General features: G+C 26.5%; 2 protein-coding genes across 2 annotated transcripts in view; one reads left to right on the top strand and one right to left on the bottom strand.

Moving 5' to 3' along the window:
• LOC145301289 (uncharacterized) overlaps positions 1–20,415 on the bottom strand; it is a 539,758-nt gene that overhangs the window by 395,037 nt on the left and 124,306 nt on the right. The gene's annotated exons all lie outside the window — the stretch shown is intronic.
• LOC145301257 (uncharacterized) overlaps positions 1–20,415 on the top strand; it is a 61,937-nt gene that overhangs the window by 22,678 nt on the left and 18,844 nt on the right. The window contains exons 19-21 of the mRNA XM_080144561.1: positions 1,296–6,614; positions 8,720–9,055; positions 11,021–11,186. Coding sequence (XP_080000687.1) covers positions 1,296–6,614; positions 8,720–9,055; positions 11,021–11,186 — 5,821 coding nt within the window. The remainder of the gene's footprint in view (positions 1–1,295; positions 6,615–8,719; positions 9,056–11,020; positions 11,187–20,415) is intronic.

Genomic DNA, 20,415 nt, shown 5'->3' with positions numbered 1-20,415 from the left:
TTCCCTACCAAACTACTCTGTCAATTTTCAGTCTAAAGACTCGAGATTTGGCATAATTGGTATTGAGATTTGAGAAAATCATTTTAATCGGTTTTCAGCCAGAAATTTGATTGTCAAGGGGTCAAAGTTCAACGATTTTACCTTTGAAAACTCTACAAAACTCCTCCACCAAACCACTGTTAAACACTTGAAATTTTAGATGTAGGTTACTTGAACACGGATCAAACTTTTTAATTCGATTTGAGTCCAAAACAATAAATGTTAAGGGATCAAAATTGGGGTCAAAATTTTAAAAAAATTTGACCTCTGCGGTCTCTACCAAATCACTCAACTAATTTTTGGTCTAACCATTTGAAATTTTACATACAGAGATAGAGCAAGCTTTTCAATCGGTTCTTTTTTTTTTTGGCCGAAAATTTTAATGCCAAGGGGTCAAAGTTCAGAGGATGTGACCTTTGCGGGCTTTAGCTAACTATTCAGCCAATTTTGGGTCTAAACATTTGAAATTTTACATAAAGTGTATTCAGGCATGCAGCAAGCAGTTTAATCAGTTTTGGGGCGAAAATTTGGGTGCCAAGAGGTCAAAGTTGAAAGAATTGGTCTTTGCAGATTCTACTAAACTCCTCCGTCAATTTTTGGTCTAAACACTTGAAATTTTAGATGTAGGTTACTTGGACATGAGTCAAACTTTTTAGTATATATATGCACATAAAGTTATGAATAGTACATAGAACCCGAGCAAAGCCGGCTGAACTATATAAGTAGAAGCAAAAAACGAAATTTCATTTACAAAATGTTAATTCAAATTTAAAGACTAATCTTTTTTCTTTTGATATTTACAAACGGCACAAGTGACCTTAGAATGATTATCAACCGCACGCACGTCATTTGGCCTCGTACTATGAATGTCTAAGTATCAGAATGGATTCAACTAAATATTAGCACTCTTTTCTTTTTTGTAAGATTTAATATGTATCATACTCTAGTTTTATTAAACTTGCAATTGAATGGCATTGAGATGTTCCTAATGACTAACAATGTAATCTATGAAATCAGCTATAGTATGCGTACAACCTATTAAATCAATAGTCATGATTTAAATATTATTACAAATTCACAATTCCACACCCCCAATGTGTATAATAGTAAACTATGTTCAACAAATGAGTCGTTTACAATTATTATGCTTCAATACTAAATAAACAAATAGCATATTTCATAATCCAGGTCTTTATATATTTGATGAGTTTAAACACTATAATCATGCTTTATGACTGTGTTTTTCCTCTTTTCAGAATCTGGATTACAAAATGGAGGCTAAGCATGTGCAATCTGCGAAATGGCCATTCAAGAAATTTGAAAATAACGTCATGATCCAACTTGCCCCTGGAAAAGTTGTTCAAACAAAATTATCTTATAACATCGCTAAAGTAAAAGGCTTACCAACTTATGAAAGTGAGGTTGCTCTTTCTTATCCTGGCCGAGACATGAAAATGGCAAATAAATTGATGCAAGTCAATAAGAATACATATGAAAACCATTTTAATGTGCAATGGCAAAAAGGAAGGGAGGCAACTGTGCAAAGTACGTACACCAAAACTGGCAAAGATATTCATAATATTGAAAATATGCTGAGACTGCCTAACAAGAAAGAAGCTAAAGCCTCGGCCATGCTACAAGTGACCCGTGGGGCTTATAAAGCCAAACTGCACTTTTCTGCCGATAAAGAAATGATAACTCGTCAACAAATTAATTACATGGCCGAAGGTGGTGTTACTTATACTTTCAATGCTAAACAAATGTCCAGTGATGCCAATGCTGAATTGATGTGGGCACCAAACAAGAAAATAGCAGCTAATGTCAATTTTGATTACATGAAAAGAAATTCTTTTAGTAGTCAACTTGCTTTCTCGACACCATTTGATGCAATGAAGACCTTTGATGGCAAAGTCAAATATATCTGGGCCAATGGTAAATATACATCCATGATGTCTATGTCTTGGAACAACGAAAATCAGCTGAAGCAAGAATTTTCCTTCGTTTATCCTGACTTTCACCTTTCATATGATGCATTTGCTCTTCTCAGTGGCAAGAAATCAGAAGTTAGTCTTTCAATGAAGTATTCAGATATGTCTTTAAATGGTAATCTCAAAACTAGTCATAATAAAAATACAATTATTAATGTCATCCTTAAGTACACATCACCGAAATCTGGCAATGATGGTGAGCTTGGATTAGATTTTGATATTCTTGATTATAATGGCAAAATGAAAACCACTTTCAAATATGATAAACAAAGGGGAAAGGTCATGTCTAGTGGGGAGGGTAAATTTAACCTTCCACTGCAGCAACTCCGTCAAATCGGTGGTTCTTATAACTTGAAACATAACAGCGATGTTTCATCCCTTGATATGAGTTTTTCCAGTTCATTAAGGAACTACAGAAACGGAAAAATGTCGTTTGAAATGAACAGAAACTTGCCCAAGATGCTCAAGACTACTATGGATCTGACACTCAATGGTAATCCAATGTTCAAGCTGAATACCAATTATGAAAGACAAAGAGATGATATCGATATGAAAGTTGAAATTACACCAGCCAATGGTAAAAAGATAACAGCTTCAGGAAATGTCAATTTTTCTGGTGACAGAAAAACAGCTAATGTTGAAATGAAATCCAGTTTTCTGCAGTTCTCTGCTGACGGTGCTTTCGAATATCAAGGCACTCGATCTGCTGAGACTGAGCTGAAACTGACACTCAACGGTAAGAACTTAATGATGAGGTCTAATTACAAGAAAGAAGGAACAACATACAAGGCAACTGGAACTTTGGGATTGCCAGATGGAAGATCATTGGAAATGGAAGGAAGTCTTGACTTGGAAAATATTGCTGCATCTTTGAAGACAATGACGCCAGATTTCCCTCAGCTGACCCAAATTGACATGGCTTTCTCTTTTAATGGTGATAAACGAATGTTTAGAAGTACAGCTTCTTTGAAAGTGATGCCTTATATCGACACGACTCAAGTAGAAATGAAATTCAACAAAAAACAATTTAGCATTGAAATGAAGTCAAAGTTTGAAAGCATGAAGCAAGCAAAGATAACAGTTACATATGACGGTGATTGGGTTCAATCTCAAAAAGTGAAATCCATCTTTCAATTAGATAATGAACAAATGTTCGAATTCGATATGGATTACAACTTTAATAGCATTCAGGATTTTGCTGTCAGTATGGAGGCACTTACATCTCACAGACGTTATAAAGAATTCCAATTTGATTTGAAGAACAAAGGTGCTATGAGGAATATGCAATCTAATTTGAAATTGAAACTGTCCAATGTTATCATGTTTGATGCAATGTTTCAGAATTCAAGAAGAGCCAGCAAACTATCACTTGATGGCCAAGTTTTGGATTTTGATGAATGGAAGAGCACATTTGAATTAAAAGGTGATCTCAATTTCATGACAGTAAGCAGCATCACAAGCATTGGTAAGCAAGAAGTTAACAAGATCGAATTCAGTCTTAAACAATATGGACGTATGATTAACGTCAAGGTAAACGGTCCAAATGCTGTCAACTTTGAGTTTAATATGAATCTTGATACAGAAACCATCATTTTCAACATGAAATCAACATTCACTATGAATGGCCGAGAAAAATATACGATTTCAGCATTGTACGAACATTTGTCTAAACTAGAAATCAAGACGTCTATTCCATCATACAACGACGAATTGTTGGTAACTTTTTCAGGACCTTTGAAAGCTTTCAATATGCACACAAAATTCAGTCACAATGCTCAAGTTTACGAACTTATGCTTTCCAACAAAGAATATTATCGTCAGATGAAAGCAACTTTGAACACTCCATACTTTCAAGATACAGCATTGTTCAAGTTTGAAGGCGACCTCAGTAACATGAATATTTTGGCCAAAGTCATGCATGACAATGAGAGATTCCAACTGACTTTTTCTAACAGCGGTTATTATCAACAAATTGATGCAAAATTGGACACTCCTTACTTTCAACCAATTCTTAAATTTTCTTTACTTGGAAATGCAAGAAAGTTTAACTTTGAATTTACGATGCAATTTGACAAACACACTTATGAAATGAAAGCATCCAATGAAGATTACTTCCAAAAAATGAACTTCCTTCTAAACACACCATTTTTGAACATGGACTTCCAATTCGAAGGTGACTTGGACAACACCAAAGGAACATTCACTATCCTGTATGGTAATAGAAAATACGAATTAACATTTTCCAACAAGGACTTTTTCCAAGTTTGCTCTCTCACCTTAACTATTCCAAAGCATGTAATAAAAGTCAATGGTAACTTAAATATTAAGATGAAAGCAACAAGTGGTGACTTTACTATTATGTACAATAAGAAAAAGGTGTCTTTATCAGGAAATTACAAAGATCTCGGTCGTAAGAGGATCATCAAAGCCGATTTGAACACACCTTATTTTAAGGATTCTCTCTCCGCTACTGTGTCGGGAAAACCCAAGAAGTTCAACGCTGAAGTGAAATTACTTCATGAAGGTGACACATACGAACTGACAATCTCAAATAAGAATTTTTACGAGATGATCGATTTAAATATCTATGCTCCAGGAATTGAAGCGAAATTGGATTTTGAAGGAGAGTTGAAAAAGTTCAAATCTTTTGTTAGCGTCAAGATTATGAATGACATGTACAGTTTTGGATTATCCAATGATAATTACATCAGAAATATCCAGATGGAAATGACCAGTCCACAAACTGGAAAGGTCATGTTTGGCTACGATCTTCAAGGTAATCTCAATAATTTTAAGCTGACTTCTCAATTTTCTTACAAGAAAAACATGTATGAAATCAACATAGTGAGAGATATCAAAACAGGAGAACATCGAATGACAATTTCCGGTCCACAAATCAATATCAATGGTCACTTCAATGGCGATCTTAAAAGCTTTTCTTTCAATGCCAATATTGTTCTAAAAAATGAAAAATATGAAATAATGGCTTCCACGAAAAACTATTTCCGTGAAATCTCTGCCAAAATGGCTACTCCACAATTTGGTGAACAAAGTTTATCAGTAAAAATCAACGGAGAACTGAGCGATTTTAACGGATTCATTGAAGTCAAGAACAACAATGACGTGTATAGAAGTGACTTCTCATTGGCCAATAACGAATTACGTCTTTCTTTACCAAAATTGCTGCAGAAGCTTCAGATGAAATTGAATGGCAACTGGAAAAACTTTGATTTTGTCATGCAACTAATCGACTATAACGGTGAAAGAATTGAAATTAATGCCAGCAACAAGAACTTTAAAGAACTAAAAGCACACGCAACCATTCCTCAATTGAAGGATATTGATTTGTTGGTTAAAACGAGTGGTAGCCTTAGAAACGGTGAAGCAATGATGAAAATGTCTTATGGTGAAAACATGTTTGAAAACAAAATTGAAATTAGTTTCGATGGTAGACAAGCAAGTTTCAAACTTGAACCTCATTACAATATTTTTGGTCGATCTGGAAAATCAAAACTGAACGTTGATCTCATGTTTGACGATCAATCCTACAAATATGAATTTGAAGCTGACATTGAAGGAACTCAAGTTAACTCGATGGCTTCGGTAAAGATCTCTTCGGAAGTGAGTGTTTTGATGACACTTAACATTCCAACATTTGATTCAAGTGAAATGAAATTACGTATTGTTTCTGAAGGGTTTCAAAAGACCGATATGATGCTTAACTTGAAATCTCCCTGGACTGGAATGACAAAGATCTTCTATGAACACAATGGTGAAATGGGAAAATCCTTTAGCACTAAAGGATACGTCGAACGAGATCAAAACAGATTGGCTGGTTTTCATTTAGATACTAATTTTGCTAGAGACTACAGTTTTGATTTCAAAACTGACTATGATAATTCCCGAAATGTAATTGAAACCAAAGGAGATCTAAAGTTTCAAGGGCGTAAAACCATGGCCTCTTTCAGTCTAACTACACCATTCAGAATTCTCAGAGAATTATTTGTTTCTACTGAAATGAAAATGCTACGCGATGGAACAGTTAACATGGAATTGAATGTAAGATCTGAAAATCAAGAACATAGTCTGAAAATTGATGTAAGTAACGACAATTTCAGCGGTTTGTTGAATGTGAATATGGATAAGAGAAACAAGGATAGACAATACCAGTTTGAAACATCTTACAAGAACAATGATCAAAGTGCTGATATCTCTCGTAGCTTCAACATTAAAACTATCTTTCCTGAAAGAACAGTCTCTTTCAATTTTGATTTTGAGAACACACAACACTCAGTGGTCGTGTCTAGCTACCTCATGTGGGACGAGTCTCGAGATCAGAAAATCGGATTTGAATTGATGTTACAAAAGGGAAGAGAAAATGAAGCTAAACTCAGAGTGATTACTCCACGCCGAACGATTGAATTATTTGGCAAAGTTGAAGTCAATGGAAATCATTGTTCTACAATGGGTCATATTATGATGGACATCAATAATCAAGCTCAAAAGATTGACATCAAAGCAGATATTACAACATCAAGTGACAGGGCAGATATCGATCTCACCGTTAAATTCCCCAACCAGAAAAACGTGAGTCAAAGATTTTCTTCATTTGATAATAATAATAATAATAATAATAATAATAATAATAATAATAATAATAATAATAATAATAATAATGGGAGGTTTCTTGCTACCCAAATTTCAATGAAGAGATCAATGATAAACGGCTGTTTCAATAATGCAAATTCATTTGCAAAGGTTATCGTAAGAGGTGGAGAATACTGGAAATCCGAAATCCGGGGAGACTTGTAACTAAGACTCTAGGGAACACCACAGGTTGTTCTAAACAAGAAATCTTTGATGATGATCTGTGTGAAAAATTCCCAGTGAGTAATATTTTTGTTTACTCACGTTCACCCCTAACAAGAAATATCACCTCTTGGACGTAAGTGGCTACTATTTGAGACCATGTCTAGGAAAGATTAACAAGATGTTAGTTTACATTACATTTAACGTCTGCATATCAGTACAGTCAGGGAATCAGGTAGCATGAAGGGAATTCCAAGGTTTAGCTGTTCGAGGGAAGAAACTATTAGAGTAGAAAGCTTTCTGGCATTTAGGGATCTCAACAGTGAAGGGGTGAGATTTTGTTGCTAAGCAGGTTTGTCAGGGATATTTACGTCGATGGGGCACAAGTGCAACGAAGTCATCAGAGCACCTTTCATTAAAATACTTGTAAAACAAGCACAGGGATGCAACATTGCAGCGATTGGACATGGGGTTGGGGCTTAGTCAACAAAGTGAGACCTATTAGATTGAAAACAATTTTTTGGACCCTATCCAAGAGGGAGAGCCTTCGTACATGGGCGAATGGTGGCTTTGTAAAGGTACAGGATACTCTCAGGTGTGAGTAGTCTTCTAGTACAATAGAGAGAACCCACCATCTTTGCAGCAGCCTTTGCAATGTGCAATTTGTTCCAGTTTATATTGCGTGTGAATGTTAAGCATTGGAGATTGAAGGAAGATTCTCAGATAGGATGTTATTTGTCATAGATATCAGTTGTTGGAGAGGCTTCTTGTAATTGTTAGAGGAGAGCAGCTTAGTCTTACTAGCATTAAATATTGCCATCCATTTACGGCCCCATCCCACTATGGTCTGGGGGTCATTTTCTAAGGATTCTGCAATTGTCTTAGATTTGTGTACATTCATTCTTCCCTCGTGCATGTTATAGAACATTTTTTCATCAACAAATATACACATCTTAGACATAAAATTATGAGGGAAGTCGTTAGTGAATATCAGGAATAATAGTGGTCCAACAATCGACGCCTGAGGCTCTCCTATATTAATGTTCTGCTGTTTGGATGTACGTCCATCAATGACAATCTGGATGATCGTATTGTCTAAAAAAGATCTAATTATATTTAGTATACATCCAGTTATACCATACAATTCAATTTTCATTATCAGCCATTCATGCCAGACTTTATCAAAGGCCTTAGATATATCAAAAGCTACAGCCCTGGCTTCATCCACCTTATCTAGTACATGGTAAATGCGCTCAAAGATGACTGTTAAAATATCTGCAGTAGGACGACATTTCCTAAATCTATACTGTTTGTCAAAGAGAAGATAACCTTTTGTAAGGTGGTAGACTAGTGCTTGATTGATTAAGGTCTCAAAAATTTTAGCAAAGAGGGGGAAAGACTGATAGGGTGATAATTGAGAGGATCAGTCCTTTCACCAGAATTCTTGTACACTGATACCACAGAGGTCATCTTCCAGCTATTAGGGAAGCAAGATTCAGCAAGGCATTTGTTGTAGAGTTTGGAAAGTATGGGGGCTAGCTCAGCTAAGCATTTCTTAGTTAGTATAGCAGAGATGTGATGACACCCACATGGCTTGGAGGTGTCTTTTATGATATCACGGACATGAGAAGGAGTGATTTTCAGATTATCAAGAGTGACTTCAGTCTACATAGGGAAATTTGGGAAGGAGTTGTTTGTTGGCTCTAAGGTGGAGTTTATAATAATAATAATAATAATAATAATAATAATAATAACAACAACAATAATAGTCAGTATTTGGATATCAATATTCTTAATCTAAATTAAAAACTGATAAAGACTGATTCTATTTTATACAATTTTTTCTTACTTTTGTTAAAATAATGTCATTTTTAATTTCATAGGGAATGAACTTGAAGACCAGCATCAATGTTCCCAATGGCAACATTATCTTCAGTAGCAGGTCAGAGTTCAGTATGGATCAAGATCCCCAAAAGACCTTCAAAATGTCAACAAAATTGATGTCAGAATCCAAAGGTAAACGTGATATGTACACTCTGCAGATGGACGCTGGACATGCCAACACTGGTTTTGCTATTGATATGACTGGCCGTGTCAGTAAAAGCTCTGAGAAATACAACGTTGATGTCGAGATGGGATATTTGAACTTAAGGAATGAACGTCAAAAGTTTGCCGTTCGTGGTGAAATACACAGACTGAATCAGGAGATGAATTTAAAGGTAACTACTTTCAGCCTAATTCTAATATGAAACAACTGTTTGAAGAGGTATGTATAGTACACATAGGTACATAATATAAATATCAGTATCATAAATATCTCTGTTTCGTTATATGTGTAGATTTTTTTTTTAAATACTGCTGGTATCAATTGTTCTTCTGATCCATTCTTTTATTACATTATGTAGGTTTTCTGTTTAAAAAGTATTATAATTTTTATAGATACACACACAATAATATAAACTAGCAAAATCCGTCGAAATTGTATGGAATCAGAAATATATTTAATCAACAAATATGTTTTGATAAAGCTGATTTTTTTTTTTTTTTTGATAAAGCTGATATTTTTTTTTTTTTTTACATAGGCATCACCACATTATCAAGGCCCAGAGGCCACTCAAGGATAAGGGTTAAAGAGTGTATAGTAGAAATTGGTCAATATAGTAATAATTAGTAATGAAAATTTGGTAAATTTGATAACTTATATGGAACGGCTCATCAAGAACTTATTAACTTTAGACTTGAACACAACCATATTGTAGTCAGCCGGAAAGCAGGAAAACAGAAGACAATTCCACAGGCGTGCAGTTCTAAGAAACAAGCTTTGTTCATGGAATCTACGTTTAGGTTTAGGCACAGATAAAGAGTGGGGGAAATTATTGATAGTGTTTACAGCTAGACGAGTGTTTCTTGTGAAAGTTTGGCGAGGGGGGACCATAGATTGAAGCTCAGTTGAACACTTTCCATGAAAATAACGATACATCAGAGACAAACTCGCAACATCTCTTCTGTGAGATTTTTCCGGATAGCGCAAAATGTAGTTTTTAGGACAGAAAAACCAATAACATGCAGCAAATATGGGTTTATTAACATTTCTATGAAAATAGTGTCCATTGTATTTTACATATAGAACTGGCCCAAATAAGATAAATTAATAAGTACTAATAAATATGCAGAAAGTAATATTGTGCTACATAGTTCAATACAAACAAATAATAAACTCGCATTGTAAGAGACAATTTTAATTTACTTCTCCAGTCCAGTCAATGTTCTTCTTTATTTTTGCCCCATTTCTTTCGAATGTTTCCTTTTAAATGCAACGTTTTGCTGACTTTTTCTTCCGTGAAGAAGTACTTTACATTGAAATTACTATGAGTTACTTTATCACACCATTACAACAATGATCATATATTATTATAATGATATTCGATGCTACATCAACGGGAGGTCACTCTTATATTCTTTCTAGAATTGATTGGTTGATCTTTTTAAAGCCAAATTTCACGAATTTGGCTTTCTTTGAAGTAGTTTGATCTTCAAAAATTGTGTTTCTGAATTTTGGAGATGCGGCTTAGCTATCCTTATTATTACCATTGCGACACAGGTCCTTGGTGGAGTGGTTAGAGTACTTGCAAAAATCAATTGCAGCAGAGATATTCTGTTGATGGTTCAATTCTCAGTATGGGGCGACCGAAAAATACAATTGTGAATTACTTCTTAAGCCCTCTATCCAGTCATAGCCGAGAGAACAAGAGCATGCTACACACGTGAAGTACATAAACGGTTCCATTCAAAATTCTGTCCAAATTTCCGAGTTCAACAGAAACATTCCCTAGTTCGATAAGATACACCTGAAGAAGGTCGGAGGTTATATCGATCCAAACGTTGTAAAAAACACATTCAAGATGAGAACAGAAGTCTGATGAATTCAAAAATTGTATTTGTACTTTTTAAAGCGTAACCTACGGACTAACAAAAGAAAAAACAAGTAAAATATTATATGGATATAAATAAAACAATTAAATTATATGAGTGACAGATCTTTATCAGTGGTTTTCTCTGTATCAATTCGTTTTTGTTTTAAAGTTGTTAAATGATGATTCCTTTTCCAGTTGCCTCGCAAAATAAAAAGAAAATAAAAATATTCGATGAAATTAATCTCTTCTGGCGATCTATTTCTTTTCTAGCTGGAAGCGCCATCGAAGACAATTGAATTGGATGGAGCTCTACGAAACGGAAACCGATACATGATGTCTGTTTTGAAGAAAGAAAGTGGCAAAGAAAACATGGAAGCTCTTTTCAAACTCAATCCAAATGCAAAAAGAATGAACATCGTCTTTAATTACGATGAAGGTAACATCTATTTCTTTTCTCGTCTAAAATAAAAAATTTCGTTACCTTTTTTTATTTCGTCCCCCCACATAAAAGAGAATAGCAAAAGTATATTAATTATCAAATAATAAAAGAGAATAGCAAAAAAGTATATTCATTATCAAATAATAAAAGAGAATAGCAAAAAAGTATATTCATTATAAAATAATAAAAGAGAATAGCAAACAAGTATATTAATTATCAAATAATAAAAGAGAATAGCTAAAATATATTATTTATCAAATAATAAAAGAGAATAACAAAAAAGTATATTCATTATCAAATAATAAAAGAGAATAGCAAAAAAGTATATTCATTATCAAATAATAAAAGAGAATAGCAAAAAAGTATATTAATTATCAAATAATAAAAGAGAATAGCAAAAAAGTATATTCATTATCAAATAATAAAAGAGAATAGCAAAAAAGTATATTAATTATCAAATAATAAAAGAGAATAGCAAAAATATATTAATTATCAAATAATAAAAGAGAATAGCAAAAAAGTATATTCATTATCAAATAATAAAAGAGAATAGCAAAAAAGTATATTAATTATCAAATAATAAAAGAGAATAGCTAAAATATATTATTTATCAAATAATAAAAGAGAATAGCAAAAAAGTATATTCATTATCAAATAATAAAAGAGAATAGCAAAAAAGTATATTCATTATCAAATAATAAAAGAGAATAGCAAAAAAGTATATTAATTATCAAATAATAAAGAGAATAGCAAAAAAGTATATTAATTATCAAATAATAAAAGAGAATAGCAAAAAAGTATATTAATTATCAAATAATAAAAGAGAATAGCAAAAAAGTATATTAATTATCAAATAATAAAAGAGAATAGCAAAAAAGTATATTAATTATCAAATAATAAAAGAGAATAGCAAAAAAGTATATTAACTATCAAATAATAAAAGAGAATAGCAAAAAAGTATATTAACTTCAAATAATAAAAGAGAATAGCAAAATAGTATATTCATTATCAAATAATAAAAGAGAATAGCAAAAAAGTATATTAATTATCAAATAATAAAAGAGAATAGCTAAAATATATTATTTATCAAATAATAAAAGAGAATAGCAAAAAAGTATATTAATTATCAAATAATAAAAGAGAATAGCAAAAAAGTATATTAATTATCAAATAATAAAAGAGAATAGCAAAAAAGTATATTAATTATCAAATAATAAAAGAAAATAGCAAAAAAGTATATTAATTATCAAATAATAAAAGAGAATAGCAAAAAAGTATATTAATTATCAAATAATAAAAGAGAATAGCAAAAAAGTATATTAATTATCAAATACTAAAAGAGAATAGCAAAAAAATATATTAATTATCAAATAATAAAAGGGAATAGCAAAAAAGTATATTCATTATCAAATAATAAAAAAGAATAGCAAAAAAGTATATTCATTATAAAATAATAAAAGAGAATAGCAAAAAAGTATATTCATTATCAAATAATAAAATAGAATAGAAAAAAGTATATTAATTATCAAATAATAAAAGAGAATAGCAAAAAAAGTATATTAATTATCAAATAATAAAGAGAATAGCAAAACAGTATATTAATTATCAAATAATAAAAGGGAATAGCAAAAAAGTATATTCATTATCAAATAATAAAATAGAATAGAAAATAGTATATTAATTATCAAATAATAAAAGAGAATAGCAAAAAAGTATATTCATTATCAAATAATAAAAGAGAATAGCAAAAAAAGTATATCAATTATCAAATAATAAAGAGAATAGCAAAAAAGTATATTCATTATCAAATAAAAAAAGAGAATAGCAAAAAAGTATATTAATTATCAAATAATAAAAGAGAATAGCAAAAAAGTATATTAATTATCAAATAATAAAAGAGAATAGCAAAAACGTATATTCATTATCAAATAATAAAAGAGAATAGCAAAAAAGTATATTCATTATCAAATAATAAAAGAGAATAGCAAAAAAGTATATTCATTATCAAATACTAAAAGAGAATAGCAAAAAAATATATTAATTATCAAATAATAAAAGGGAATAGCAAAAAAGTATATTCATTATCAAATAATAAAAAAGAATAGCAAAAAAGTATATTCATTATCAAATAAAAAAAAGAGAATAGCAAAAAAGTATATTCATTATCAAATAATAAAAGAGAATAGCAAAAAAGTATATTAATTATCAAATAATAAAAGAGAATAGCAAAAAAGTATATTCATTATCAAATAATAAAAGAGAATAGCAAAAAAGTATATTCATAATAAAATAATAAAAGAGAATAGCAAAAAAGTATATTCATTATCAAATACTAAAAGAGAATAGCAAAAAAATATATTAATTATCAAATAATAAAAGGGAATAGCAAAAAAGTATATTCATTATCAAATAATAAAAAAGAATAGCAAAAAAGTATATTCATTATAAAATAATAAAAGAGAATAGCAAAAAAGTATATTCATTATCAAATAATAAAAGAGAATAGCTAAAAGTATATTAATTATCAAATAATAAAAGAGAATAGCAAAAAAGTATATTCATTATCAAATAATAAAAGAGAATAGCAAAAATGTATATTCATTATCAAATAATAAAAGAGAATAGCAAAAAAGTATATTCATTATCAAATAATAAAAGAGAATAGCAAAAAAGTATATTAATTATCAAATAATAAAAGAGAATAGCAAAAAAGTATATTCATTATCAAATAATAAAATAGAATAGAAAAAAATATATTAATTATCAAATAATAAAAGAGAATAGCAAAAAAAGTATATTAATTATCAAATAATAAAGAGAATAGCAAAACAGTATATTAATTATCAAATAATAAAAGGGAATTGCAAAAAAGTATATTCATTATCAAATAATAAAATAGAATAGAAAATAGTATATTAATTATCAAATAATAAAAGAGAATAGCAACTAAGTATATTCATTATCAAATAATAAAAGAGAATAGCAAAAAAGTATATTCATTATCAAATAATAAAGAGAATAGCAAAAAAGTATATTAATTATCAAATAATAAAAGAGAATAGCAAAAAAGTATATTCATTATCAAATAATAAAAGACAATAGCAAAAATGTATATTCATTATCAAATAATAAAAGAGAATAGCAAAAAAGTATATTCATTATCAAATAATAAAAGAGAATAGCAAAAAAGTATATTAATTATCAAATAATAAAAGAGAATAGCAAAAAAGTATATTCATTATCAAATAATAAAAGAGAATAGCAAAAAAGTATATTCATTATCAAATAATAAAAGAGAATAGCAAAAAAAGTATATTAATTATCAAATAATAAAGAGAATAGCAAAACAGTATATTAATTATCAAATAATAAAAGGGAATAGCAAAAAAGTATATTCATTATCAAAAAATAAAATAGAATAGAAAATAGTATATTAATTATCAAATAATAAAAGAGAATAGCAACTAAGTATATTCATTATCAAATAATAAAAGAGAATAGCAAAAAAGTATATTAATTATCAAATAATAAAGAGAATAACAAAAAAGTATATTAATTATCAAATAATAAAAGAGAATAGCAAAAAAGTATATTCATTATCAAATAATAAAAGAGAATAGCAAAAAAGTATATTCATTATCAAATAATAAAAGAGAATAGCAAAAATGTATATTCATTATCAAATAATAAAAGAGAATAGCAAAAAAGTATATTCATTATCAAATAATAAAAGAGAATAGCAAAAAAGTATATTAATTATCAAATAATAAAAGAGAATAGCAAAAAAGTATATTCATTATCAAATAATAAAAGAGAATAGCAAAAAAGTATATTCATTATAAAATAATAAAAGAGAATAGCAAAAAAGTATATTCATTATCAAATACTAAAAGAGAATAGCAAAAAAATATATTAATTATCAAATAATAAAAGGGAATAGCAAAAAAGTATATTCATTATCAAATAATAAAACAGAATAGCAAAAAAGTATATTCATTATAAAATAATAAAAGAGAATAGCAAAAAATTATATTCATTATCAAATAATAAAATAGAAAAGAAAAAAGTATATTAATTATCAAATAATAAAAGAGAATAGCAAAAAAAGTATATTAATTATCAAATAATAAAGAGAATAGCAAAACAGTATATTAATTATCAAATAATAAAAGGGAATAGCAAAAAAGTATATTCATTATCAAATAATAAAATAGAATAGAAAATAGTATATTAATTATCAAATAATAAAAGAGAATAGCAACTAAGTATATTCATTATCAAATAATAAAAGAGAATAGCAAAAAAGTATATTCATCATCAAATAATAAAGAGAATAGCAAAAAAGTATATTAATTATCAAATAATTAAAGAGAATAGCAAAAAAGTATATTCATTATCAAATAATAAAAGAGAATAGCAAAAAAGTATATTCATTATCGAATAATAAAAGGGAATAGCAAAAAAGTATATTCATTATCAAATAATAAAAGAGAATAGCAAAAAAGTATATTAATTATCAAATAATGAAAGAGAATAGGAAAAAAGTATATTCATTATCAAATAATAAAAGAGAATAGCAAAAATGTATATTCATTATCAAATAATAAAAGAGAATAGCAAAAAAGTATATTCATTATACAATAATAAAAGAGAATAGCAAAAAAGTATATTAATTATCAAATAATAAAAGAGAATAGCAAAAAAGTATATTCATTATCAAATAATAAAAGAGAATAGCAAAAAAGTATATTAATTATCAAATAATAAAAGAGAATAGCAAAAAAGTATATTAATTATCAAATAATAAAAGAGAATAGCAAAAAAGTATATTAATTATCAAATACTAAAAGAGAATAGCAAAAAAATATATTAATTATCAAATAATAAAAGGGAATAGCAAAAAAGTATATTCATTATCAAATAATAAAAAAGAATAGCAAAAAAGTATATTCATTATCAAATAAAAAAAGAGAATAGCAAAAAAGTATATTCATTATCAAATAATAAAAGAGAATAGCAAAAAAGTATATTAATTATCAAATAATAAAAGAGAATAGCAAAAAAATATATTAATTATCAAATAATAAAAGGGAATAGCAAAAAAGTATATTAATTATCAAATAATAAAAAAGAATAGCAAAAAAGTATATTCATTATAAAATAATAAAAGAGAATAGCAAAAAAGTATATTCATTATCAAATAATAAAAGAGAATAGCAAAAAAGTATATTAATTATCAAATAATAAAAGAGAATAGCAAAAAAGTATATTCATTATCAAATAATAAAAGAGAATAGCAAAAATGTATATTCATTATCAAATAATAAAAGAGAATAGCAAAAAAGTATATTCATTATCAAATAATAAAAGAGAATAGCAAAAAAGTATATTAATTATCAAATAATAAAAGAGAATAGCAAAAAAGTATATTCATTATCAAATAATAAAATAGAATAGAAAAAAGTATATTAATTATCAAATAATAAAAGAGAATAGCAAAAAAAGTATATTAATTATCAAATAATAAAGAGAATAGCAAAACAGTATATTTATTATCAAATAATAAAAGGGAATTGCAAAAAAGTATATTCATTATCAAATAATAAAATAGAATAGAAAATACTATATTAATTATCAAATAATAAAAGAGAATAGCAACTAAGTATATTCATTATCAAATAATAAAAGAGAATAGCAAAAAAGTATATTCATTATCAAATAATAAAGAGAATAGCAAAAAAGTATATTAATTATCAAATAATAAAAGAGAATAGCAAAAAAGTATATTCATTATCAAATAATAAAAGAGAATAGCAAAAATGTATATTCATTATCAAATAATAAAAGAGAATAGCAAAAAAGTATATTCATTATCAAATAATAAAAGAGAATAGCAAAAAAGTATATTAATTATCAAATAATAAAAGAGAATAGCAAAAAAGTATATTCATTATCAAATAATAAAAGAGAATAGCAAAAAAGTATATTCATTATCAAATAATAAAAGAGAATAGCAAAAAAAGTATATTAATTATCAAATAATAAAGAGAATAGCAAAACAGTATATTAATTATCAAATAATAAAAGGGAATAGCAAAAAAGTATATTCATTATCAAAAAATAAAATAGAATAGAAAATAGTATATTAATTATCAAATAATAAAAGAGAATAGCAACTAAGTATATTCATTATCAAATAATAAAAGAGAATAGCAAAAAAGTATATTCATTATCAAATAATAAAGAGAATAACAAAAAAGTATATTAATTATCAAATAATAAAAGAGAATAGCAAAAAAGTATATTCATTATCAAATAATAAAAGAGAATAGCAAAAAAGTATATTCATTATCAAATAATAAAAGAGAATAGCAAAAATGTATATTCATTATCAAATAATAAAAGAGAATAGCAAAAAAGTATATTCATTATCAAATAATAAAAGAGAATAGCAAAAAAGTATATTAATTATCAAATAATAAAAGAGAATAGCAAAAAAAGATATACATTATCAAATAATAAAAGAGAATAGCAAAAAAGTATATTCATTATAAAATAATAAAAGAGAATAGCAAAAAAGTATATTCATTATCAAATACTAAAAGAGAATAGCAAAAAAAAATATTAATTATCAAATAATAAAAGGGAATAGCAAAAAAGTATATTCATTATCAAATAATAAAACAGAATAGCAAAAAAGTATATTCATTATAAAATAATAAAAGAGAATAGCAAAAAATTATATTCATTATCAAATAATAAAATAGAAAAGAAAAAAGTATATTAATTATCAAATAATAAAGAGAATAGCAAAACAGTATATTAATTATCAAATAATAAAAGGGAATAGCAAAAAAGTATATTCATTATCAAATAATAAAATAGAATAGAAAATAGTATATTAATTATCAAATAATAAAAGAGAATAGCAACTAAGTATATTCATTATCAAATAATAAAAGAGAATAGCAAAAAAGTATATTCATCATCAAATAATAAAGAGAATAGCAAAAAAGTATATTAATTATCAAATAATAAAAGAGAATAGCAAAAAAGTATATTCATTATCAAATAATAAAAGAGAATAGCAAAAAAGTATATTCATTATCGAATAATAAAAGGGAATAGCAAAAAAGTATATTCATTATCAAATAATAAAAGAGAATAGCAAAAAAGTATATTAATTATCAAATAATGAAAGAGAATAGGAAAAAAGTATATTCATTATCAAATAATAAAAGAGAATAGCAAAAATGTATATTCATTATCAAATAATAAAAGAGAATAGCAAAAAAGTATATTCATTATCAAATAATAAAAGAGAATAGCAAAAAAGTATATTAATTATCAAATAATAAAAGAGAATAGCAAAAAAGTATATTCATTATCAAATAATAAAAGAGAATAGCAAAAAAGTATATTCATTATCAAATAATAAAGAGAATAGCAAAAAAGTATATTCATTATCAAATAATAAAAGAGAATAGCAAAAAAGTATATTCATTATCAAATAATAAAAGAGAATAGCAAAAAAGAATATTCATTATCAAATAATTAAAGATAATAGTAAAAAAGTATATTAATTATCAAATAATAAAAGAGAATAGCAAAAAAGTATATTCATTATCAAATAATAAAAGAGAATAGCAAAAAAGTATATTCATTATAAAATAATAAAAGAGAATAGCAAAAAAAGTATATTCATTATCAAATAATAAAGAGAATAGCAAAAAAGTATATTCATTATCAAATAATTAAAGATAATAGTAAAAAAGTATATTAATTATCAAATAATAAAAGAGAATAGAAAAAAAGTATATTAATTATCAAATTATAAAAGAGAATAGCAAAAAAGTATATTCATTATCAAATAATAAAAGGGAATAGCAAAAAAGTATATTCATTATCAAATAATAAAAGAGAATAGCAAAAAAGTATATTCATTATCAAATAATAAAAGAGAATAGCAAAAAAGTATATTCATTATCAAATAATAAAAGAGAATAGCAAAAAAGTATATTCATTATCAAATAATAAAAGAGAATAGCAAAAAAGTATATTCATTATCAAATAATAAAAGAGAATAGCAAAAAAGTATATTAATTATCAAATAATAAAAGAGAATAGCAAAAAAGTATATTCATTATCAAATAATAAAAGAGAATAGCAAAAAAGTATATTCATTATCAAATAATGAAAGAGAATAGCAAAAAAGTGTATTCATTATCAAATAATAAAGAGAATAGCAAAAAAGTATATTCATTATCAAATAATTAAAGATAATAGTAAAAAAGTATATTAATTATCAAATAATAAAAGAGAATAGAAAAAAAGTATATTAATTATCAAATAATAAAAGAGAATAGCAAAAAAGTATATTCATTATCAAATAATAAAAGAGAATAGTAAAAAAGTATATTAATTATCAAATAATAAAAGAGAATAGGAAAAAAGTATATTCATTATCAAATAATAAAAGAGAATAGCAAAAAAGTATATTCATTATCAAATAATAAAAGAGAATAGCAAAAAAGTATATTCATTATCAAATAATAAAAGAGAATAGAAAAGAAGTATATTAATTATCAAATAATAAAAGAGAATAGCAAAAAAGTATATTCATTATCAAATAATAAAAGAGAATAGTAAAAAAGTATATTAATTATCAAATAATAAAAGAGAATAGGAAAAAAGTATATTCATTATCAAATAATAAAAGAGAATAGCAAAAAAGTATATTCATTATCAAATAATAAAAGAGAATAGCAAAAAAGTATATTCATTATCAAATAATAAAAGAGAATAGCAAAAAAGTATATTCATTATCAAATAATAAAAGAGAATAGCAAAAAAGTATATTCATTATCAAATAATAAAAGAGAATAGCAAAAAAGTATATTCATTATCAAATAATGAAAGAGAATAGCAAAAAAGTATATTCATTATCAAATAATAAAGAGAATAGCAAAAAAGTATATTCATTATCAAATAATAAAAGAGAATAGCAAAAAAGTATATTCATTATCAAATAATAAAAGAGAATAGCAAAAAAGTATATTCATTATCAAATAATTAAAGATAGAAGTAAAAAAGTATATTAATTATCAAATAATAAAAGAGAATAGCAAAAAAGTATATTCATTATCAAATAATAAAAGAGAATAGCAAAAAAGTATATTCATTATAAAATAATAAAAGAGAATAGCAAAAAAGTATATTAATTATC

This window comes from Euprymna scolopes, chromosome 2, assembly GCF_053919585.1.
Source record: "Euprymna scolopes isolate OS-2025 chromosome 2, ASM5391958v1, whole genome shotgun sequence".
NCBI lineage: Eukaryota > Metazoa > Mollusca > Cephalopoda > Sepiida > Sepiolidae > Euprymna > Euprymna scolopes.
The sequence above is the reverse complement of the archived record's forward strand: the minus strand, read 5'-3'. Positions and strand labels throughout refer to the sequence as shown.